At 51.1% G+C, this 24,619-nt stretch overlaps 1 protein-coding gene across 2 annotated transcripts; it reads right to left on the reverse strand.

Moving 5' to 3' along the window:
* Positions 1 to 8,171: 8,171 nt before the first annotated feature.
* Positions 8,172 to 20,851, reverse strand: ALAD (aminolevulinate dehydratase). 2 transcript variants are annotated; one of them, XM_004712536.2, is made up of 12 exons: positions 20,775 to 20,851; positions 13,073 to 13,232; positions 11,915 to 11,965; positions 11,404 to 11,500; positions 11,053 to 11,188; positions 10,843 to 10,926; positions 10,643 to 10,731; positions 10,365 to 10,420; positions 10,202 to 10,289; positions 10,020 to 10,106; positions 9,643 to 9,772; positions 8,172 to 8,682 (listed from the first exon to the last, which is right to left on the reverse strand). In XM_004712536.2, exons 2-12 carry the CDS (start codon positions 13,183 to 13,185, stop codon positions 8,621 to 8,623), a joined length of 993 nt encoding a protein of 330 aa, XP_004712593.1. In that variant the 5' UTR covers positions 13,186 to 13,232; positions 20,775 to 20,851; the 3' UTR covers positions 8,172 to 8,620. The 2 variants fall into 2 exon arrangements, with proteins under 2 accessions (XP_004712593.1, XP_045152530.1); XM_045296595.1 differs by lacking the exon at positions 20,775 to 20,851 and adding an exon at positions 17,143 to 17,164.
* Between the last annotated feature and the right edge of the window lie 3,768 nt (positions 20,852 to 24,619).

Genomic DNA, 24,619 nt, shown 5'->3' on the forward strand with positions numbered 1-24,619 from the left:
GGTGGGATGAGACAGCAGTCTGACAACTGATTGCCTTCAGGGGAGGGAATGCCTGTGCATCTGACCTCACCCCACATTTACTCATGAAAAGAGGTCAAGAATTCTGGGAATTAAGGCTGCTTGGATGAAGTTATAGTAATTTGGTATGTACACAGCAGGCGTTCAAAGTGGGGACTTGGCAAAGGCTTCTGGATGGAGCGTCATCTGGGATGGTATGCACCCGCTGGTCAACCAAGTGCTTCAGTCCTCCACCGGCATTCTTTGTGCTTGGGTTCAACTCAAAAGTCACAGCGGTTTAATCTACTCTTGCTCCTGTGTCCAGGCAGAACTGGCCAAGTGTTGAATGCTGCAGGGCAAGGAGTGGAACTGAAAAATGTATTATTCTTGCAAGGAGGAATGCAGTCGAAAGTGACACAGGCCATGGTAATAGGCTGCAAGTTTAAAGTTAACTAGGTATGGGGCGTGAGTGAGCCCAGACATGGAGTCTGGGGAAATTCCGCAGTCATCCGAACTCGGAATGTGGGGATGGAAGAATCCAGCTTCATTCCTAAACTGCCTCAGAATCTTACATACCTAAAAGACAAACACACAAACAAACAAAACCCCATCTCTCCCACCGCGTCAATTGTAGCTCATAGCGACCCTCTAGGACAAAGCAAAACTGCAACGTCGGGTTTCTAACACTGTACATGTGTACAGGAGCAGCAAGCCTCATTTTCCTCCCGAAGAGCAGCTTGTTGGGTTTGAACTGCTGACTTTGCGAATAGTAGCCCCACTCCTAACTTAGTACACCACCAGGGCATATGAGTAGAATTTGTCTTCCCTCAGTCGGTAAAGTTAGTTCTTTTGTAGGAATGAAGTTGTTGTACTTCTCCATAAAAGGTTGTATGTAAGTTGTCGTGATAAACCTACTGCTTAAGTCAGTTATGCCTCAGAGTGACCCTACAGGACAGAGTAGAGCTACCTTGTTGGTGATTTGACTGGCAACTTTTTGGTTAGTAACTAAGTGCTTAGCCATTGTGCCACCAGGGATCCTTAGTCATGGGAATGGACACCTCTTCCTCCACAATACGTAGTCCAAGGGGAGGTGGTGGTCTGGCACCTCCATAGCAATATTTCTAACTATTCCCCATCCCATCCTCCACCCCACCCCACCCCCACCCCCGATCTAGGGACTTGCCACAAAGTTTGGGGTATATAATTGGTTTGATTCTCATTGGATCTTTGAAACCGCTCAGAAGCAGAAACCTGGCTATCTCCTTCTTGTAGGAATAAAGTTCGAACATCTTAAATCAACCTGGTCTCTGTTTTGGGCTACAGTGACAGGTTCTCTCAGATCCCTTGACTCCGGGGACCACCCTATCGTACAATCTCGTGGTTTAAAAGAGAGTTGTGCATGATGTCCTGTTTGGTTTATGCCCAAAGCACGTGCTTACCTTGCTGATTATGCAGCCAGGGGAAGATCAAGGGATGCTTCCTCCAGGCAAGTGCAAAGGTGCTGCAGCAGGAACCTGCTTAAGCAAGGGCAATGGCAATGGGGGAGGGGGGAGGTGAAGTGCCCCCCAATCCCCACGGATAGCTGCAGTGAGTTTGGGTTATCATCTTATTATTTATTTATCTAGGAGCACACATACATATACATTTTCCCCCCCACTCTTCTTTAAAAACAAAGCCCAGCGGCGTCCTCCTGTAGTCCAAGGCTGCTGTGTTCAAGCTGCTCCCTCCTCCCCACCCTCTCACTGGACTCAGGCCTGAAAGGCGACACGAAGTGCAGACTCACACGCTTTGGGCCTGGAAGGAGGAGCCCACGCCAGCCAAGGACATAGCTGCAAAACTGGTTTTGTACCACAGTCACAGTTCCTCCAAGAGGGGGTGGACAGTGTGAATGGGAGGTTAGAGGCCAGTCTGCACACCAGAGTCCCAGAATGTCTGGGATTGTGGATTTGGCCAGGTCTCCTCAAACCCAACCCCATCAGAGGGCTGGGCTTCTTCGGGTCCTGTTACTTCTTGTATCCTCTCTGGGCTTTATGTAGTCTTTCCATGTGTGAAATGAGGATCAGCTAAAATAACTTCTAAGGATGAGGATACATTGTGTAGTTGACAAGCTATGTCCCAAGGAACCCCAGTGTTTCCAAATGGAAGTAGGCCACAGTAATGTCTACTCCAGATTAAATGAAATCATGTGGAAGACCTCTTTGAAAAGTAAAATGGGACTTTTCACAGGAGAAAAACGGCGATGCTGAGAACGGAAGGGTTTTTGGGGACTGTGGTAGTTACCTAATCCCATGGTAACTTGAGGCTATTGAGTGAAGGGGTGGAGTCTAGCCTGCCAATCAGGTCACAGCCTGGTCATGCTTCCTTGTGGCTGCGGCCTTCTCATGAGGGTTCTGGGGACTTCCTCTCTTCCTCCTGGGGTTCATAGGGCAGGGTAGAACTGCCCCTCTGGATTTCTGAGATGCTAATTATATTTCATTTATTACTGTAACTCTTTATGTAAGTAAGAAGTCTCATATTTTTCCAAGGAGCACCTGGTGGTTTTGAACTGCTAACCTTGTGGCTAATGACCTAACGTGTAACCCACTGCACCATCATGACCCCTATTTTTAAAAATTTTAATAAATCATTTTGTTGGGGGATCTTCTAGCTCTTAAAACAATCCACACATCGATTGTATCAAGCATATTTGTACTTATGTTGCCATCATTTTCAAAATATTTTCGTTCTATTTGAGCCCTTGATATCAGCTCCTCTTCCCCCCCCCCCCCCCCCCCGCCCTCCTTACCCTCACCCTTGTGAATCCTTGATCAATTATATATGATTATTGCTATTTCATGTCTTAGACTGTTCGTTGTCTCCCTTCACCCATGTTTCTGTTTGTCCCTTGATGGGGGAGGGGAGCATTATACGTCAATCATTTTGATCGGTTCCCCTTTCTGCCCCCACCCTCATGGTATTGCTACTCTTATTATTGGCCCTGAGGGGTTTATCTGGATCCTATGTGTCGAGAGCTCTTACCTGTACCAGTGTACATGCTCTGGTCTAGCCGGATTTGTAAGGTAGAACTGGGGTCCTGATGGGGGCGTGGGGGGCGGAGGCAGCCTCAAAGAACTGGAGGAATGTTGTATTTTGTTGGCACTATACTGCACCCTGATTGGCTCATCCCTTCCTTGTGACTCTTCTGTGAGGGGACGTCCAATTTTCTACAGATGGGCTTTGGGTCTCCATTCTGACCCCCCTCACTTGCATTGAAATGGTTGTTTTAGGTAAGACCCCTGTTTTTTTTAGGGCTTATTTTTTAGGTCAGATGATAGAAATCCCCATCCAGTTTTATACCTTACCCAGCCTATGACTAAATGACTAACCGGAAGAGAGCTGGCACGTCGCTGACTGGACACTGGTGTAGCCTGGGCTTACTCCCGATATGCAGTTAGCTAACCTCAACACCAAGTTTGCCGTATCCCTCCCTCCGGCCTCTGTGGGAGTTTTATAACTTCTTTATTGCCCAGAGACAGGTAGGTGGTGTAGGATGTCTGATGACTCAGTATGGCCATTGAGCCAACATTGCCTGGAGGGTCAAGACATCAAAAGAGATTGCTTGTACATCATAAATATTACTCTTACTGTTTTATCTGATGGCCCTTGTAGATATTTACTTCTTGTGATTTGAGTAATGGAAAGTACCTGGGAAAGTACATGATTCCCCCCAAATGTACTTTACATTCCTGTGTAAAAGTCTACAGACTCTGTTCTGGTCTCAAGTGGAACTCCCATCAAGACAGCCAGCATTGCTGTCATTCTCCCAGTGGTGTCACCTTCTAATAAACTTCTCTTGCACACTCGGTAGCACTGGCTTAAGTCATTTCCCTTTGGGAAGAACCCAAGTTCCTGTTGTGAGGATTTTCCTGTGAGATGCTCATACTACAACACGAAGTAAATCCAGGTGCAGTCCACTTGTCACTTTTCTTTGTAACGTTTTCACGGACAGCAGTGTTTCCCAAAGTGGGAGCCAGCACCCCTTCGGAGGGGCGCCGGAATGCATGATCCAGGGGCCTGCAAAAACAGATACCCACACTTTATCCTGGGATATGGGCTGCAGTACAAACACGTTTTTAATGGCCAGGGAGGCACTGAGTACTCGTCTTTTTCCAAAGGGGATGGCATGCCAGTAAGTTTGTAAACCTATGATTTACAGTCTCGTTATTTTTCAGTATACTTTTTATTGAAATAGAAAGATGAAGAAAGTGCCCACAAGTGTACGTATTCTTGAACTTTCACAGTGAACATCAACATTCATTTACTAAGCAAGCCATCAACACTCAGACCAAGAGAGTATTTCCAGAACCCTGGCAAGTCCTGTCTTCTAGTGGTTTAATACCCAGAACAGTAACTTTTCTAAGTGTCTATTTGTGCTTGTTTCAAATAGTCAAGGATGTAATAATACAGAATGCACTGCTTTGTCTTGCTTAGGAGTCACTCATGTCGCTCTGTGTAGTTACAATTCATTCAGTCACAGCTGTACCACTCCACCATATGCACACATCACAGTTTACTGTGGATGGGCACGTTTCTAGACTTAGGCTATTGCAAACGATGTCGCTGTGCATAGTCTTGGACGTGTCTTTCGGTGAACACATTCCATGATGTTATCGAGTAAAGACTTGATGTGCAAACACGGGGCTCTAGGGCATGCGTTTGTCCAGTGCATCCTGTTTGAAGTATGGTGACCTCTCACTGCTTTTCAGCTGTAGTTCTCCATCCACTAGTGAAGCTGGACCGTTTGTATGTATGTACAAACTGTTCAAATTTTCATTTACACAAACAATACATGAATAGATCTGTGTAAAGACATGCATGTGAAGCTACTGAATTCATCCGTGAGCATCGCTCGAAAGCCAGCCCCTCAGCCTCCACCTCTTCATAGGCCCCCGCTATCTGTGGCCCATACTTGTGAGCACTCGGTTTGTAGTCAGGACATTGGGATCGCCGTCTTGCCTTGGTTTTGCCACTGGCTTGCATGATTTTGGGTAAGTTTCTCCTCTGGGTCTCTTTCCCCATCTATGAGTGTTTAACTGTCATCTGTAACGGCCTCGCTGCTCTCTTACTCTAACCAGTATTTCTGTGACTACAAGATTCCGTGTGGCGGAGACGGGCATTTGCTTCCATATTCCCTCTCCATTCTCCCTCGTCACTGAAGTTTTAGCTGTGCACATGGCTGCCTCACTTGACTCTTGTTTTCTAGCCTGCCTTAAACAAGTAGATGTAGCCACGCGGTTTCAATTCAGGCGGGAACATGTGAGCAGAAGTGACATGTGCACCTTCTGGGTCATACCCCCGTGCGGAAGGCTCGTGCCCTTTTCTGCTTTCTGCCAACTGACCAGAGGACGTGATGGTGGGAACTGGGTCAGTCGACTTTGATCATCGGATGGAAATTGAGTGAAGGATGGCAGAGCAAAGCAGGAACCCAGCCCTCTCCCTCCGTGTACCGCCATCAGCTCAGGCAGAAATACGTTTTCATCTTCAGCTAGTTATTTTGAGCAAAGGCCCATTGGTCCCGAGTCCTAATATGTAGGAAATGACATACGAGGAATGATGGATTGGGTCAGGGGAGGTGTTTTTGTTGTGAAGAGATCTCTCTGAAGAAGAGATCAACAACAGAGATGAAGCAAGCCATACAGATTTGGGGAGAAAGCATTCCAGACAGAGGGGACCACGTCGAAATAACTGGAGACAAACCGCTTTCTTCAGTGACCGAGATGGGCTTCAATCTAAAAGAGAGCAGAACTTAAAAACTAGAACAAATTCATAATGAGTAAAAAGGCAGATCCAATGATAAAGGGTTCAATTCTTAACCTGGCTGCTTCTGCAATAATCTCCTTCCCAATGCACTGGGCAGAAGAGCAAGGCTGCTCACAGGCCTGAGCAGCGTGCTGCTTATCTTCCGCTGTTTGGAGAGTGAGGTAGGTCATGTGACCCGAGTAGGCCAATCAGAGACCCCCAGAGATTTGTAAAGTGAATGGTCGGCTAGAAAGCCTCTAATATTGTCACGAGGGCTTTTGGGGAACATGTGACAAACACCTGCCTGGGGATAAAGCCACTGGAGGCAAACAGATAAGGGCTAGAGAGCAAGCGCTCCCTGAGCATCTGGAAACCCGGATCCAAGCACACCTGGTTACTAGGACCCCATTATGGAAACCAGGCCTTTCCTTTTCTCCCCTATGGAATGGGGCTTCTCCACTCAAACTGGAAGCACCCAGAGAACAGGATGGCACAAATCACATGCTCTAATTGGCTAGTCAGTGTGGTGCTTGGCCAGGACTGCCCCTCCCCTAGTTGTTGGGAAATCAATCATCTTTGTTTCTGAGTATTAAAGCAGCAGTTAAAATACCTAATTTGGGGGTCGGGAACCCTCAGCCATATGCCAACGAGGGTGAAGCTTTAGGGATCATAGTGAAACAAAACAAAGATGTCCACATGGAAATATGTTGGCGACCAGTGGCCTGCAGTGAGGTCTTAAGGCCTGTCTGAGTGCCAACAAATCAAACCCACTTGGGGAGGCCTGGGAGTCTGATGTAATGTACTTTTGCAACGTGGTGAAAAGTGTTCTCTGCCCCAGGGGACGCGGATTGCCACCAGCACAAAGCAGCACACACAGCTGAAAACTGGCCTGAAGGACCCAGATCCCCCAGGACCCTCTCCGAGAAGCCCTGCCCATCTAACCACTGTTGCCTTCCAGAAAACCAACCTCATAGCGACCTTATGCAAGAGCGTAGAACTGTCCCTGTGGGATTCTGACTCTGTCACTCTTTTGGGCAGTAGAAAGCCTTAACTTTCTGGGGGAAAAAATGTTGTGGGTTGGAGCAGACACCAAGTCAGGGCACCGCATACTTAAGCCCACCATGCCTGGTGGCAACTCCATCCACTGGTCGTCCCGCTATGGAATCTATTCGAACAGGATGCCCGACCCATGCTAACACATAGCGATGGTCCTGAAGCTGAACAATACAGGCTGAAACGCATCTAGAGTGGCCTCGCACCAGCAGCCTAATCTCTTCAGATTACAGCTTTTCCCCTGCCTAGCATCCCAAGATGAATTTAGGGTACCCTTTGCAACCCACGCTAGTTTTTTCTCTAGGCTTCTCTGTCTTAGCAAATGCTCATCCGCCTTGGAGATGCTCATGCCAACATTTAATTTACCCCCCAAAACACACCTCGCTCCTCCTTCCCTACCCTCATTGTCACCCGCTTCAGGTACCACCATTTCTCATCTGCATTTGCCAGAGTTGTCAAAATAGTTACAGAAAAAGAGGCAAGTCATATTGAGTCAGTCCCCTGCTTAAAACCCATCAAATAGCTTCTCATTTGTTCTGAAGCACAGCCCCGAAGACTAACATAGTCTTTAAGCCAGCACGGTGTGCCCCTGCTCACTCTGCCCACTGAGTTCAGGTTAGCTCTTTCTCCGGCCCCCTCTCCCTCGGGTTCCTCAACCCCTCAGCCTCTGCACAGCTGGTCCCCTGCCTGGGATGCCCATCTCCCGAGCTCAGAGCCCTGCATCAGGAAAGCGTTTTATGAGCCTTCGAAGCTCCCCGGGGGCCGAAATGGGTAAACTGAAACACATGTAACTCAAAATTTAGTTGTCTTCCCATCAGATGCAAAATAAAACCCGACGTCTCTAGAAGCGTAGGAACTGGCCTTGGCCTACTTATCCGGCTCCCCAACCAGTCCTTTCCCTGCTGCTCCCAACAGCACAGCCCCCTCCCACCACAGGTCCTTTGCCCGAGCTGTTCTCCAGGCACCCAGGGTGTCTCCCTCCAGGTTCTGCAAGGAGCTCTCCTTGTCCCCCACAGGTCTGGGCTCAGAGAGGCACTGGCCACTCTCCCACGATTCTGTACTTCAGTCTCGGGTCCCTTTGAGGCACTTGGCATGATTTCTACCTGCTTTTATTGGTCTGCTTTCTGGCTCTTGTCCACCCCCCCAGCCCCCCTTCCACTTGTGTAGGTTTCCTGAAGGGAGGTCTGTCCTGCCACATCCCCAGCACCCGCCCAGGCTCTCAGCGCCTCTCCGATAAAAAGCCATTTTTGGTGGTAGCATCTCCAACAGTGGGGGTTTTGATCCTCAGACAATGATTCTGCTCTTCAGTGAACACTTCCGCTCACAGATGATGGCTCGGAACAGAAGGATGGAGGCATTTTATGTGGGAAAGAATTCCTGTGGAATTGCAGCAAATCGCAACTCAAAATCCGGGGATGTCAATTCAGGTGTCAGGCCCTGGGGTTCCAGGAGCTTCTTAGCATCCGCCTGCTCTCCTCTCCACAATGCCCGGGCCCCTCTCCCAGGCTGTGAACCTGCGCCTGTCCCTCCCGGCTGCTTTCAAGATGAGGGCACGCGAGAGGTGCCAGCCGGGTGGCAAGGGGAGCCTCGTGCCAACCCAGGAGAGGGCTGCGAAGCGCTGGAGAACCCAAGCCGTGGCGCTGTGGTCGGCAGAAAGCTGCAGCCTGCTCCCAGGAGCCACCAGCACACGTGCAGGAAGAGAGCACAAGGGCGTGGTTTGAAAAGCAGCCTTTACTTTGGTTTTCGCTTCCTCAAGGCCCTGGGCGTCCTGTGAAACTCTAGTTCCTGCCCCTCACTCCTCCTTCAGCCACTGCAGCAGCTGCGGTGTGTAGTAGGTGATGATGATGTCGGCACCTGTGGAGGCAGAGAAGCAGGAGATGGGCATGGGGTCGGGGGCTGTGCACCAGCTCTTGGGAGACAGGGCCAAGCAGGGAGGAAGGCCCTCTGGCCACCACGAAGAGCGGTGTCTGTGGGTGTCACAGGATGACCCTGAGCCCAGGTCCGGTCAGTTCTAGCCCTGGATGACCTTGGACAAGTCATTTCCTCTTTCGGGACCTCAGTTTGCCACAGAATCCAGGAACAAGAATGGGAGTAGCGGTACCAGGAGGGGAGGGGGAAGGTGGGAAGAGAAAGGGGAAACTAATTGTAATGATCAACACATAGCTCCCCTGCCCCCATCCCCAGGGGACGAAAAACAGAAACCATGGGGTAAGGGAGACCGTGGTTGGTGTAAGTTATGAAAATAATAATAACTTATAATTTATCAAGGAATCACCAGGGTGGGAGGGGGGTAGGGAGGGAAAAAGAGGAGCTGATACCAAGGGCTCAAATAGCAAGTAAATGTTTAGAAAATAATGATGTCAGCAAATGTACAAATATGCCTGATACAACTGATGTATGGATTGTTATAAGAGCTGTAAGAGCCCCCAATAAAATGATCTTTTAATTAAAAAATAAGAAAAGCCTGGTGGGGAAACACAGGCTGGAAGTGCCCTTCCCACACTGGCCCACGCCCCTAACCAGCTCCCTTTCACAGAGCGATAAGCAGGTGCCAGTTACAATCATCAGCTCCCCTAACCTTGAGGCAAGGGCGCACCCACACCAGCCTCCTACTGGCACGGGAGGGTATGGCGGCATGGCCTGCGGCGGTCTCCCAGCAAACGGTGTAGAAGGCTCGGCCTGCTTCACCCTCCTGCGCACGCATGCCTTCCGGCGGTTCCACGCCCTTCCCTGCTCTAGGTTTGGACCACTGGCATTTCCTCTCTGGGTCCCGTCACTGAGAGAAGACAAGAACCCCCTGCGCTGCGTGCCTACCTGCCCGGCGGAAAGAGGTCATGGCCTCCAGGACCGCAGCCTTGAGATCAAATGCCCCGGCCCGGGCTCCGTGCCACAGCATGGCAAACTCCCCGGAAACGTGGTACACGGCGAGAGGGAGCTCCGGGTGCTGTGGAGGAGGAAGGCGGGAGGATGGGGTGCCTCAGGGTGTCCTTCCCTCCCCACCCAACCTGTGACCACCCCACGGCCTGAGCCACTGCTGCTGGCTGCCCCGGCAGAGACAAGGCGGGGAAGATTTCTGCCCAGGGGCTGATCCCGTCCATCCAGGAGAATCTGCAGTCCCATCAACCCAAGGTCACAGAGCCTGCGGCCAGCGCGTCTCCTGGCTAGCCCTCAGGCCTCAGCTCTGTGCTGACCTTGGCCTTCACCTCCCGCATGATGTCCAGGTAAGGCATCCCTGGCTTCACCATGACGATGTCGGCTCCTTCCCGTACATCTCGGTCCTAGGGGAGAAGGGAAGGGTGTGGGCAGTACTGGGAGCACAGGGAGGAGAGGGCAGGGTCAGCCTGGCAGGGCTCAGCCCCGGTCAGTCACTCACCACCGCTCGGAGAGCCAGGCCCCTTGCTCCGGAGGGCAGCTGGTAGCAGCGGCGGTCTCCGAAGGCTGGGCTTGACTGAGCCGCATCCCTGGGGGGCAGAGCCAGTGAGAGGACACCAGGTTGGGCCCAACGCGCAGGGATTGAACACCTTGCCCCCACTTACCGGAAAGGTCCGTAGAAACAGGAGGCAAACTTGGCACTGTAGCTCATCACGGACACCTGTGGGAAACAACAGACTGCTGAGCCCGGGCTGATGAGTTCCGACAGGAAGGACCGGGCCGGGATGCAGAATGCCCGAGTTCCGGTCCCTGATGCCCCCATCTGAAGGACAGAGGTAGAGACGGACCCCAAACGCCTCATCCAGTCTGCGATGCCTGGCAGCTCCGGTGGGCAGGGCTGGGCTGGGTCTTCCCCCTCCTGGGCATGGCCTACGCTCCTTACCCTGTTGCCAAGTCCGTGTGCCATCAGGGACTCCTTGATGGCTCCCACGCGTCCGTCCATCATGTCCGACGGGGCTACCACCTGACATCCTGAGGGGCAGAGGGCAGCCTTGAGAGCTCTGGGGGTCCTCCTGTCCCTTGTGCCACCTTCCTGGTTTAGAGGCTCCCGGCCACCACCCCTCTGCTGCCTGGCTCACTCACCTGCCTTTGCATAAGCCAGTGCCACCTCTGCCAACCGCTGGCGGCTCTCCTCGGCCAGGATTGCCCCGTTCTTATCCAGCAGCCCTGCAAGGCCGACGGCTGTGTCAGGGCGGGCACCCTGGGCCCTGGTCCACCCCCGCCCCGGTGAGGACTGGGCAGTGGGCGTGCAGGGGGCAGCAGGGCTGGCCGGGCTGAGGTGGGGAAGCTCACCACAGTGACCGTGGGAGGTGTAGGGGCACAGGCAGACGTCACATGCCACCAGGAGGCTGGGGAAGGTCTTCCGCAACAGGCGGACGGCCTCGACAGCGGGGGAGTCCTCGGAGTCCGCGGCAGAGCCCCGTTCATCCTGGGGGCAGGGGGACGCGTCATACGACACCCCGCAGTCCCAACGACAAGGACGATGGCAGGGAAGCAAAGGGATTTTTATGGAGGGCGCAACAGAGGCCCTGTCTGGGCACTTGACCTGCTCAGTCAGACGCTGTCTTAGGACAGAGCGCATGTCCGCTAGTCCCAGGGCCAGCAGAGGGCCCGACCTCAGTCACCCTCTCCCGGGTTCCGTACCTTGGGAACTCTGCTGGGGACACCGAAGATCAGGACGCAGCGCAGCCCCTCTTCCACCAGCGGTTTCAGCATCTCTTCTAGCCGGTTCACACCATACCTGGGGGGAGTGGAGTGGTGGGGGTGGGGTGGGGTTGCTGAACTGAGGCAGGTCTTCCGCGAGAGTCTCTCGGCCCCCACCACTGTGCTGCCGCTGCGGAGAGCCCAGCTGGCCAACCTGGGAACACAGCCCATACATGGAAACCGAGTTCCTGGGCTCAGTGCTATGGACTCCGGCCGTGGAAAGCCCCCCCCTGCCATGGTTTGCTCCCTGAGCTCCCCCCTGAAGCCCAGCTCCCCTCGGGAACAGCCCCATGCAGCCAGCAGCCGGCCTCTGCTACGTGTGGCACTCTCTCCTACTGTAGAACAGCGTTAGCCCTAAGAAACCCTTCGCTCCACGGAGAGAAGTCTGCCTCTCCCCTGTGGCACTGCCTCGTGTGAAACCACTACCTCCCACCCCCACCCCGTCTCCTACCTGGCCACTCCTGGGAGGCTGGTGACTGGCTGTACGTCATCGGGAACATCTCTGCGAGAGTGGGGGTGGATGAGGAATCAGCAGCTGTGGGAAGCACCTGGGCGAGGGGGGATGACTACGAGGGATGAGGCACGGGGTGAGAAGGGATAGGGAGGTAGAGATGGTGGGTGGGGTGAGATCCAGTGGGTGGCTCCCTGCCTGGCCAAGCCCAGGCCTGACGTAGCAACAGGAACAAGAGCGACAGGGACAGCCAGGGCAGCTGTCCCAGGACAGTAGACACAAGTGAGTCAAGTCAAGGCAGACGCTCAAGTCAGATGCCCCTACTTCCTAAGCCAGCTCTGCCGCTTACTGCCTGGATGCGAGCAACCAGGTGGCATCATCTCTTCTGAGTCTCAGAGGCCTCATCTGTGTCCCAGGTGGGCTTTTTGCTCAAACACCAGGGGAGTTCAAAAACGATGCAGAAAAATCCCATTATTTCTCAAGTCCACTCTCTCTCAAGCGGTCTGAAGTTCCCTCCTATTTACTGGGCACTTATTAAGCGCCAGACCATGTGTGCTCTAGGCTCTGGTGAACGAAGCAGATACCAATCTCTGGGCATATGGGACCGAAATTCTGTAGTGGTTGTTGTTAGGTGCACAGTGTCAGTTCTGACTCACAGCGAGTCTACATACACCTGAACGAAATGCCACCCGGCCTCACACTGTGGTTCCCACAGTGGCTATTCTAGGGGATACACAGTCCCTCCTTCTTCGGAGCGCTGCCAGGATCGAATGAGATAACACGCACATGTAGGTGTTTAGCACAGTGCCTGGTACCCAGGACGTACTCAGTAAGTGCTGGCCATTGCTGTTAACAACCATGATCGCCGCTTCTTACTCGCACGCACCCTTTGCAACCAACAGAGCACTCTGTTTTCTTAGTGCAAAACTCAGGACGGCAGCCAAGGGTGGCGGTTCTCATTTCCCGGGATGGGGAGATGGAGGTTTCGTTTGGAAGGTTCATTTTATTCCTAAGGCTGCTGTCCTTAACCCCTCGGGACACTTCCAGTAGAAGGGTCATCTGAGTTCCAAGCTGACAGCCCACTGTTCCCCTCCCAGTGACCCTGATGCCCGGCTCACCCTGGCAGAGCAGAAGCCTGGCCCGTGCCCAAGGACTCACGTGACAAAGATGGGATAGATGAGGTTGGAGGCGCTCAGGGTAGTGGCGGCTGTCTGCCAGGTCCGAAGCAGTGGGTGGAAGTAGCCACTGTGCAGGACGGACTGCGGCTGCATGGTACGGTCTTGTGGTCAACAGGGCAGTCAGCCAGAATCCAGGGATCCTGGGGGAGAGCGGGTAATGGCAGGAGAAACGTAAGACATCCCCTCTAGGGGATGGTGACATTCTTCTTACCCAGGCCTTTCCAGATCCCTGCCTCCCCAGCACCCTAGCCCACAGCTACTCAGAGTATTGTCCATCCAGGCCTTTCCAGAGCCCTGCCTCCCCAGCACCCTAGCCCACAGCTACTCAGAGTATTGTCCATCCAGTCTTTCCAGAGCCCTGCCTCCCCAGCACCCTAGCCCACAGCTACTCAGAGTATGGCTCACCAAGCCCCACTGAGCAGAGGAATCCAAGTCAGCCTTTAGCAGTTCTCATAGCAATATGAAAAATACATTTAGGTCTAGTGACTAATAATATAAGTATGGGGCTTACGTTTTATATGGCTACTTTTCAAGTTGTGTCTGACTCGCAGGACAGCGGACGGAAGCCCTGCCCAGTTTTGTGCCATCCTCACAGTTGGTATGTTTGAGCTTGTGATTGTGGCCACGGTGTCCATCCATCGTGCCAGGGCCTTCCCCTTTCTCACGGACACCACTTTACGAGCAGGAGGTCCCTCTCTCCTGACACTCGTGAAAGGAAGTCTTGTGAGGAGAATTCTGTCTGCACTTCCGGCAAGACAGAGCAGTTTGCTTTTCTGGCAGTCTCTGGGTTATTCAAGATATTTTTGCCAACCTCATATTTCAAGGGCATCAGTTCTCCCCCCAGTCCTCCTTAAGCACTGTCTCTTCACATGCATCTGGGTGACTGAACACACAATGGCTTGGCTAAGGCACACCTTGGTCCTCAAAGTGACATTGGTGGTTCCTTAAAGACGTCTTGTGCACCAGATTTGCCCGTGCAGTATGTCGTTTGATTTTGTGGCTGCTGCTTCCGTGGGCATTGACTGTGGGTCCAAGTACAATTTCCACCCTTTCTCCGTTTATCGTGATGTGATTTCTGGTCCAATGTGAGGCTCTGTTTTCTTTACACGGAGGTGTAATTCACCCCGATCTTCACCAGTACTTCAAGTCCTCTTCACTTTCGGGGAGCCAGGTTGCCATCTGCACATCACATGTTGCCATGAGCTTACCTCCAGTACCCAGATGCCACGTTCTTCCTCTTAGAGTCCAGGTCCTCAGAGGATTCGCTCAGCAGACTGGCTGAAGACAGGACAGTGAGGGGATCCAACTCTAATGCACAACTCTGATTTTAAACCACTCGTGTTCCCTTGCTCTGCTCTAGCAATGGCCTCTTGGTCCATGTACAGGTTCCACGTGAGCGCAATAAAGTGTTTGTGGATTCCCATTCTTCTCAGTGCTATCCACAGTTTGTGATGATCCACACAGAACACAGGTAGTCTGGTATTCGTGGCTCTCTTCCCAAGTCTTCTGAATCCGGCTTGCATTTCTGGGAGCTCCTTGTCCTGTTGGTGTACTGCTGCAACTTTTTCTTTTTTTAAATTATCTCCAGCAGAGTTTTACATAAACCCACTGCCATTGGTCGATTCTGACATCGTCACCGGAGCAGAAAGCCTCCTCTTTCTCCAGAGCAACAGCCAGCTGGTAGGTTTGAAATGGCTGTTACCTATTTAATGCTTATGGGACATGGATGAAGCCATTTCCCACCCAAGGAGTCAACCTGCTGGCCCACAACGGCAAACCACACTGGTCACTTTCTAGCTCTGTGCACCCTGTTCCCTTCACCTAGAACAGGGCAGGAGCCTTTTTTTCTGTCATGGACCATTTGGATATTTTTAACATCATAAAAAAAATGGTACCAATGAAACACATCGTTCTTCTAGTTCCTCCATGCTTGCCCGCACCCCACCCTCCACTACTATGACCCAGTCCTACCTACAAATCTGGATGGACCGGAGTACACGCATTGTACAGATAAGAGCACTCGGCACATGGAGTTCAGGACAGGTAAAACCCTCAGGAACAGGAGTGGCAGTAGCAATGTTACGAGGGTAGAAAAGACAGTGGGGAGGGGGGAACTCATCACAAGTTTTGATATAAAGACCACCCCCAGGGGAGCAAATAACAGCATTGTGGGTAAAGGGAGACAACAGGCAGTGTAAGACAAGACATAACAGTAATAATATATTATTGATCAAGGATTCATGAGGGTGGGAGGGCAGGGGGAAAAAAGGAGCTGATACCAAGGGCTCAAGTAGAAAATGTTTGGAAATGTTGATGGCAACAGATATGCACGTGTGTGCTTAAAACAACTGAATGATGGATTGGTGTAACATTTGTAAGAGCCCCCAAAAAATGACTAATAAAAATTTATCAACTTGAAAAGTTAGCTGCTATATTTGAGCAAACGTTCTCTCACTTCTGCAAGATCAGCAGGCCCATGGAGAAATGCGGGCTTTTCTCCTCCTGTCCAGAGGGACAGTCTCGGACACTCCCGGGGCAGATCTGCCCTGTCCTATAGTCGCTGTGAGTCAGCACCAGTGTGAATGCGTGAGTAACGTGTTGGCTACAACAGCCTCTCTGGTGAGGTGGGTGTGACGTTAGTTGGTGCTGATGATTTCAGGGCCTTTATGGCTCTCAGGCAGGTTCCCCACCTCTGACTTTGAACTCCAGACTCCAAACGTCATGCCACAGAGTCTATTTCAACTCAAAGCAACCCGATAGGACAGGATAGAAGTAGCCCTGCCAGTTTCCAGGATGGTCACTCTTTACGGGAGTAGAAAGCCTCGTCTTTCTCCCAAGGCGAGGCTGGTGGTTTTGAACTGCTGACCTGGAAGTTAGCCACCCAACACACAACCACCTGGGCAAACCTGATCCAGAAGCTTCTATTCCCTCTACACCCAAATCCTGCCCATTCTCCCAGAGGTGCTCCTCCCCCCCTCCCCCAACTGAAGCTTCTCTTCCTGCCCAGATTGCAATCTCATACAAAAGAGTGCTTTATAAAAGCACAGCTCAGTTTTCCATTCAGCAATTCATACACATTTTGTCTCACCTCACTGATGGGACGCTTCCACAATATAACATCCCGTACCGCCTTGCTCCCTGCTTCCTGCTTGTGTGGCACCTCCTTTCCTAACCCTCTCAACTTTGTCCTTGGGTGAATGCTGCCCTTTTGATCTCAAAAGGTTGATTACTCTAAGGTGTTCTTGTTCCCCTTAGAGACGGCTCTATTACATAACAGTTCTTTGTAGAGTTAGCTAATTTCAGTAGTCAGTGCTCACAGCGCTCTGCCTGCACCCAGCACAGGGACACGTGTCTGTTGAATTCCAAGAAGTACATGGTTAGAGACCCCGAAAGCCAAGTCCACAAGGGGACAGAGAAGGAAGCTGGGGCATGAAGGCCACTTGAGTATGACGTAGGAGGTGGGACGAGACTTGCTGGAAGACGAGGACTTGAACTGGGCTCTGCAGGATGAGCAGATTCAGCTGGACGGGGTGAGGGTGGGGGGCGAGAGCACTCCCCGGGGAGAGGAGGCAAGGGGCAGGGAGGAATTGGCCAGGGGCTGTTCTGCGGAGATGAGGAAGGAAATAAAGGAGGCAGTGAGGCCAGTGTGCACCTGACGAGGGGGAAGGTGGGAGAGCACGAGAGAGAGGTGCCCAAGGCTGGCGCGGGCTGCCTGACCCAGAAGCCTGAGGGCAGACTGGAGGTTTCTGAGCGGGGCACGAGGTCTGGCCTGAGTCCTCAGGGTTGACGATGGTCAATCTTGCAGCTAGAGCAGAGCTGGCTGCCAACAGGCAAAGGAGCCTTTGGGGCTCAGCTGAAGGTGGAAGGCTGCCAAGAGGGTGGGCGGATGCTTGGGAGGACAGGGACAGGGACAGAGCAGGAAGCAGGCGGTGGGAACCTGGGCTGGAAGGGGGTGGGGAGCTACAGTTCAGACACTTCCTTCTGGGGAACATTTAGGAACCAAATGGGGGACAATCAGAGCCACAGGTGTGGGAGCCGACAGGCACTCACCCAAGGTCACGCAGAACCGAAGGCTAAGTTAGCAGGATCAGGATCGGGGTGTTGGGGTGTTCACTGGCTGCCTTTCTTCCCAGCCTCCCAGGCCCTGCGGTTTCCCACCAGCTGTGTGAAGGGTCAGGGCTGGGAAGTTTATCAACCCCCACCCCCCCCCACCCCAGTACGGTGGAGGTTTATCATGAGCCACACAGAGGGCCACACCCTGCCGGAGAGGCTGGCTTCCAGACCTGACACAGGCCTCCCCCCAAAGAGGTAATCACACGGCTCATCCCCACCCCAGCTCATCCCCCACCCCAAATTCACTTCGAAGATACACTGGCCAGCCTGTTTTGTACAGCACTTTGCTCTCAGGTCTGTCAGGAGTTCGCTTGGCTCAGAGAGAAAGGTCATTTACCTAAGGTCACAGTCAGAATTTGAAGTTGCTATAGTGATCCACGCTTGATTCAATGGCTCTGCCTTGGGGCTGGCAAGGTAGAACTGTGGAGAGATGGACTGCAGGCCCGTCATGTGGTGGGCAACACACACACACACACACACACACACACACACACACACACACACACACACACCACACACACACAGTCTCGTTCAACTGCAGAGGGTTTTTAGTGCCAACAAAACCAGGGCTCCGAACGTGTGTGGGATTTGTTGCTGTCCCTCTGGGGAGTGGAGTCAGGTTTACAGCCAGGGCCTGGAGGGTTTGGTTCACTTCCCGGGGACAACCTGTCACAGGCCCCTTGGCTTCTGGAATCCGAAGCTGCATTCCACTCCCCTTTTGAAAACTGACAGAACAAAGCTTATCAGAAGCAACAGGCAGAGCAGCCTGCAAGGGCAGTCCTACAGGGCCTCTGAGGAGAGGGGAGTGGGGGGGAACTGAGCAAGGCAGTTCCATTTTTACCTGTTTTTTAATTTTTTTTATTTTAAGAGGCAGAGAGAGATTTGATTGGAGAATTAGGGGGAAAAGAAAGAAGTTATTACTCCTGTTAATCTTCCACTTCTTGATGTGTGACATGGGGCGTGGGGGAGGGACAGGGCTTGGTCGTGACTGTACCCTGAGTCAGGTACAGAGCGGCAACTGAACTCTGGGTCTTGGGGATTCTAGCCCCGTGCCTTGTCCTTCTGTTACCAAACCAGAAGCCAAATTCACTGCCATCCAGTCGAGTCTGACTCACAACGACCCTATAGGATAGAGCGGAGCTGCCTTGGTGGGTTTCCAAGGCTGTAACTCTCTATTGGAGTAGGAAGCCCCATCTCCCCACCCTCCTCCCACCTGTGATTGGTGGTTTTGAACCGATGACCTTGCAGTTAGCAGCCCAACCCATAACCCACTATGCACCAGGGCTCCTCATTCTACTACAACAGGTACTTAAAAATCTATGAAGTGGAAAAACGCCCATAGAATCAGATTCCCGTCAGTCTACAGAACCAAATTCAGTCTGGGCTTTTGCTTTGTGAACACTACTTTCAAAATCTGGGAGGCTTCCACCTGGTGGGAAGGCAGCAAGGCACTGTGCCCAAGCCGAGGGAGTTTGTCCTTAAGTCTACAGATGGAAGCCGGCTGCCCCCATGCTCAGCACTGACCTTCCCCAAGTTAGGACAGCGGAGTTTAGCTGGAAGGCACCATGGGAATGTGCACAAAGAATTCGAGTTTCAGGGTCAAAGAGACCCAGGTCTGTGCTCAGTCACCATGGGCAAGGTCACGGATTTTCAGTCTCCATTTTATATTCTATAAAACGGGCACACCACCCAATGTGCAACCTGGTGGGGAAGATATGAGATGGTAATCAGGCCCATGCCTGGCACTACGTAGGCACCCAGTAAATAAGCAGCTATTTTTACTATCAGCAGTGGAGCTGGGCTGGGATCTTTGACATACCTTCTACACCACACCCAGCAAGGTGCACATCTACTGAAACCAGCAATGTGGAGTCCCAGAATTCCAGTAGCTCAGTTGAGGGGAGGACAGGAGGCTTAGGTGCTGAGGGGGGGGGGGGGGGGTCTGTATTCCTGGGGATCTATATAGCTTCCGGGAAGAAGGGCTTTGGCTTTTCAGACTGGTTGGCAAGATAACCCAGCAACATTCCTAGCCTGAGGCTAGCCTACATCTCTAAGAGGTTCTGAGAAAGAGCTTCAGGACTTCAAGTACTCTGCTAAAGACTCCACAGGCTGTGGCTCTGGTTTAGGAACCCTGCTGGTGTAATAGGTTCTGTCTGTTGGGCTGCTAACCTCAAGGTCAGCAGTTCAAAAACCACCAGGCTCTTTGTAGGAGAAAGATGAGACTTTCTGCTCCCATGAAAAATTATAGTCTTAGAAGTCCACAGGGACAGCCAGATCCACCCTTTTGAACATGAGCTAGAACTAACTGACTTGATTTAAATATGAAAGGTGGTCTTTTCTTACTTGTTACATATTTTTATACTTCTATTATCATTATCCTTACCACTTTATTTTGTTTTTTTAATTGTTTCTGTTGGGTTACTCAGTTTGTTAAGCACAGAAGGAGTAGATGCCGAGAGATAATAACTGATGCAATGGTTTATAGGGGGTGTGGGAGTGTTGGAGGGTGAGGGGGTTTGGGGAGCAAACAATAAAAGCGGGAGGGAGAGGGAGCACTAGAATTGATTGCGATTATGTATATACACTCATTTTAAAAGCCATTTAACCGTGGGAGTGTATGATATGTGAATACTGTATCAAGAAGCACACACACACACACACACACACACACACAAGAAACCAAACTTGGCCCTCTTTGGCCTTAGCTATTTGGAGCCAGGAAAATCGACCATTTCCACAGACTCCTGGAACCTCACGCTTGCTGAGTACATGCCCCTCATTGAAATGTGGGTGAGATGGCCCAGAAATTGGCCCAAGTGGGGGAAGGTTGCCCAACATGATGAAAGTGATTGATGTTTGTGCCAAAACAGTGAAACAGCAAATGTTTTGTTATACATGTTTGCACTACCCCAAACAAATTAGTCAACTCCAGCAGGTCACCTAGGTATGAGTGCCTGTCATTAACCAGGAAAGATGCTAAAGTTGTGTTTCAGCAGAGGTAGGCCAGAGAAGAGCTCCGGTGAACGCAGGAGGCTGGGCTTGGCTACAGCAGGCAGCACAATGTTCCCTGCGTGGACTCAGGAGTCAGATTCAGAGTGGGTACCTGCCTGCTTCTGTCAGTTTCCAGCTGTGTCACCTCGGTTTCCTCATCGGGTAAACGGAAACTTGAACTGACCTCAGCGGGTTGTTGGAAAGACTGAATGGGCCATTGCAACTATCAGCTCGCACTTGCAAGCCTCGCACAAGTCTGTTTAGTGTACCCCCTCCCACCCCCATCCTTCGAGGCACGGGAGCTCAGCCTGGATGGAGACGGCTCCAGGGGTCTCCGAGGGGGCGGGCCCAGGAGAAGAGATGCAAAGCCCAGACCTGGGTCCCCAAACGCTATGGCACGCGGAACCCCCTGGGCCGGCTAGAGAAGATCCCCCGATCTTCAGGATTTCATACAGCAGTTGCACAGGGACTCCGTCCCCAGCGGCACTTCAGGTACAAAGCTCAATCTGCGGTAGCGGGGCTCCTGGTCGCACAGCCCCGGCCGGACCGCGGGGCCACGCTCCCCTCCCCCAGCTCACCTGCTCCCCAGGGCTCCGCGTCGCTGTTCCCGCCGCCGCCGCCGCGGCCTCCGCCGTTCTAATGTCCAGACGCGCACGTGGGGGCGGGCCAGCTCGCCCGGAAGCGGCTCCTCCTCCCACGGCCCGGCCCCTTCAGCGCGCAGACCACGCCCCCGGATCCGATTCTGCGCCCGCTGACCCCTCCGGGCGGGGCACCGCCCCCGCACGTGGAACCCGTGGCTTGGCCAATCAGCTTGTCGGAGAACTGGAAGGCCCGCCCCTCCCCGCGACGGGGCCGGGGCGGAGCCTGGGACGGGCGGGCGGGGAGCACGTGGGAGCAGCGCGACAGCCCTCGCCGGGGGGCGCCCTGGGGGAGTGGGCCGGCCTCAATTAGCCCTCCTTGCCGCAGGCTCACTCCTGCTTGGCACTGGGCAGTGGTTTGTGGAAAAAATAACTGGGAATCTAGAACGTTAAAAAAACACCATCATGCCTAACACAGTAGCGAAATCCATTTTTATGGACTGACCGTTTTAAAGTTGAGTCCAGCCTCAGACTGCCTTCCAACTTTTCAGAGAAAACGTATTCTAGTTTAATGATTCGGTACCTATTTTGTGCCAGGCATCATTCAGGAGAGGTGATGTGGCAGACAGGAGCATCTAGACCCCAATTCTACTTTATACTACTTTTAAAATTGTAAACGAACGGGCATAAAGCGAGGGGAAAATGAAACTGCGTAGTTCCCAGCTATGTTTTTGATCTGTGTCCAGCAAGGGGGTTGTGTACCAAAGAGCCAGGGGCAGTAGGAGGACTTTTACATGGATTTATTTAAACTTGACATTGGCTGCATTACATCTTCACTGTACACTAGGAAACTCTCCCCAGGGAGATTAAATAATTTGCCCAACAGGGTTTTCTCTGCACTGCCTACTAGCCATGCTCCCTCAACACATAGTTGGTTTATAATTCTTTGTTTGTTTGTTTTTCCAGCTTCTCTCTTCCACGACAGCGGAAGAAAAAGGCAGAAGAGTAGAAAACCGTAACATGTCGCTGTCTGCTGTCATGTTTTCCCCATGTTTCTCTTGTTCCTTCCTGAAAGACCTCTTCCCAATTATTCATTTATTTTTTAAATGATCTCACTTTAACTTTGTACTCTTAGTTAAAGAAAGTGTTGTGAATGCAAGAATATGGATAAATCTTATACCTAATATTGAGCAAAAGGAGCCAGGTACAAAAAAGAACATATTGTATGGTTTTGTTTCTGTGAAGTACAAAACCAGGCAAGGTCCCTGGCGTTAGAAGTCAGGAAACAAGTTTCTGCGGTAACGTGGGTGCAGTGATTGGGAAGGAGTCTGAGGGGGCTGCTGAGTGTCATGGTAGTGAGGCTGCTAGTAATGCTGATTTATTGATTTGGGTGTAGGTTACACAGATGTGTTGACTGAAAAAAATTAACCCAGCCCAACACTTACTTGTACATTTTAGTATGTATATTGTATACTTCAATAAGAAAAGAAAAAAAGATTGTGAGTGCCTCCCACAGCACATGGCACTGTGCTAATGCCATGAAAATGGAAGCAAGGCAGCAGGGTACTGGATAGGGTCCATTTTCATAAATGAGTGTCAAGATCTATCCTTTATTGCTGATGAACTTAATTTTCCATCAGTCAGAACAAGGGAGGCTATAGTCTCATGGGACAACTCGGTCAACTGACATGAAGACAGTGCTCTACATCTTAGTTTGGTGAAGAACATGTGGGCTCTTAAATATTTGTGAGTGGCTATCCAAGCTACACCTATTTGTCTCTTTCCATCTGGAGCAAAGGAGAGTGAAGGAAACCAAAGACAAGGGAGAAATTACAGGCCGATGGCTCACCCAAGCCACAGCCTCTTGTAGCCTGAGACCAGAAGAACTAGATGGTGCCCAGCTACGCCTGCCGACTGACCTTTCTGATAAAGGACGCAGGAGAAGGTCCCAGGTAGAATGGGAGAAAAATTCATTAAAAAGACCAGACTTAATGAAGCGATAGACTAGATGAAGCTGACACCATTCCCTCCCAAACCCCTTTAACCTGGAACTGAAGCCACTCTGAGGTCACTTCTCAGTTACATAGTAAATTGTCCTGTAAAATAACAATATAAACCATATGCTTATGTAGTCAGCTATGGGAGACTGAGTGGTCAGCATTTCCAGAAAGGCAAAGGCGAGAAGATAAGGAGCGGCAGGGGCACTGGATGGATGAAAAAGGAGCAGGTGGGTGGAAATGCTGAGTGCCTACCCTCTGCAGGGAGCCTCACCAATGGCACAGTGAAGTTGTGTACGAATTATTGAATGGGAAGCTAATTTGTTGTGTAACTTTTCACTTCAAGAAAATGTTTTTAATTAAAACAAAACAAAACAATGATAAAAGAGGCTGCAATAGTAATTGTACGTGGGGAGGTGAGATAACCGCCTTACACTCTGCAGTCCAGATACAAACTTCTGGGCCAAACAGGTGCGGCTTTGAAAGATGAGAAACGAGAATGAGGGGGGTTGGAGCAGAGACCCAAAGCCCATCTGTAGATAATGGGACATCCCCCCCACAGAGGGGTCGTAGGGAAGGGATGAGTCAACCAGGGCGCAGTAAAGCACTGATGAAACACAATATTCCTCTGGTTCCTTGAGTCTTCCTCATCCCCACTATCATGACCCCAGCGCTGCCTCTCACTTCAGACTAGCCCGGAGCATGTACACAGGTACAGATGAGAGATAGGAGCTCAGGACACATGGAATTTAGGAACAGGAATGGGAGTAGCCATACCAGAAGGGCAGGGGAAATGTGGGGAGAGGAGGAGAGTTAGGGAGAACTCATTGCAATGATCAACCTATAACCATACTCTTCCCCTCCCCCCCCATTTCCTGAGGATGAACAACAGAAACCATGGGGGAAGGGAGACAGTGGTTGGTGGTGATAAATTTATAATTTATCAAAGGGTCATGAAGGTGGGTGGGGGGGGAAAGGAACTGATACCAAGGGCTCAATAGAAAGTACAGTACATGTCTAGAAAAGAGTGATGGCAACATATGTACAAATATGCTTGATACAATTAATGTATGGATTGTTATAAGAATTGTAAGATCCCCAATAAAATGATCTTTTAATTTTTAAAAAATGAGAAGCATTGTATTAAGTCCAATTAAGACCCTCCCCAATCCAGATACCACTACAGGAATGACACAGATATGGTTGGGAATAACTGGCAGAGGGTCTAAAAGATTCTACTCAGTTCCCAGTTCTTTAAGTTACAAGTGTTTTTGCCCCCCCTTTTTTTCACTTCAAAATAAGATATGTGCAGTGTGCATAGGAATTTGTTCATAGTTTTTTGTAAAACTATAGTCTGGCCCTCCAACGGTTCTGAGGGACAGTGAACTGGCCCCCTGTTTAAGAAGTTTGAGGACCCCCTGACCTATAGAGTCGCTGAGTGGAAAATGACCGTGGTGTGGGTGTGACTCCAGAGTACAATGCTATTGACCTCACCAATATACTTTTTATCAATCTGAAATTGATGTGTTTCAGAAAGGTAAGATTTCCCAACAGTAAGTCCTGTGGGGAAATACAATGAGGGAGGACTATATTCCCTGACATAACAGAATCAGGAAAGCTAGTATTCCACAATAGGTAAGCCTCCACTTTGGTAAGTTAGAGATAAAGTCTAAAGTACATTATCCTACTTTAAATATAGTTCCCACAGATTCTCCCTTAACAGCTATGCTGCCTTAAAGTGAGCATATGGTTGATTTATCTCCCTACAGAAACAGACATTCTGTTACTCTCTCTTCCCACCACGTCACCCAGCCCCGTCGGAAGTTCCCCCAAAGCAGATAATAGGTT

The sequence above is a fragment of the Echinops telfairi genome, unplaced genomic scaffold, assembly GCF_000313985.2.
Source record: "Echinops telfairi isolate 266 unplaced genomic scaffold, ASM31398v2 ScPeMD7_7410;HRSCAF=8448, whole genome shotgun sequence".
Lineage (NCBI taxonomy): Eukaryota > Metazoa > Chordata > Mammalia > Afrosoricida > Tenrecidae > Echinops > Echinops telfairi.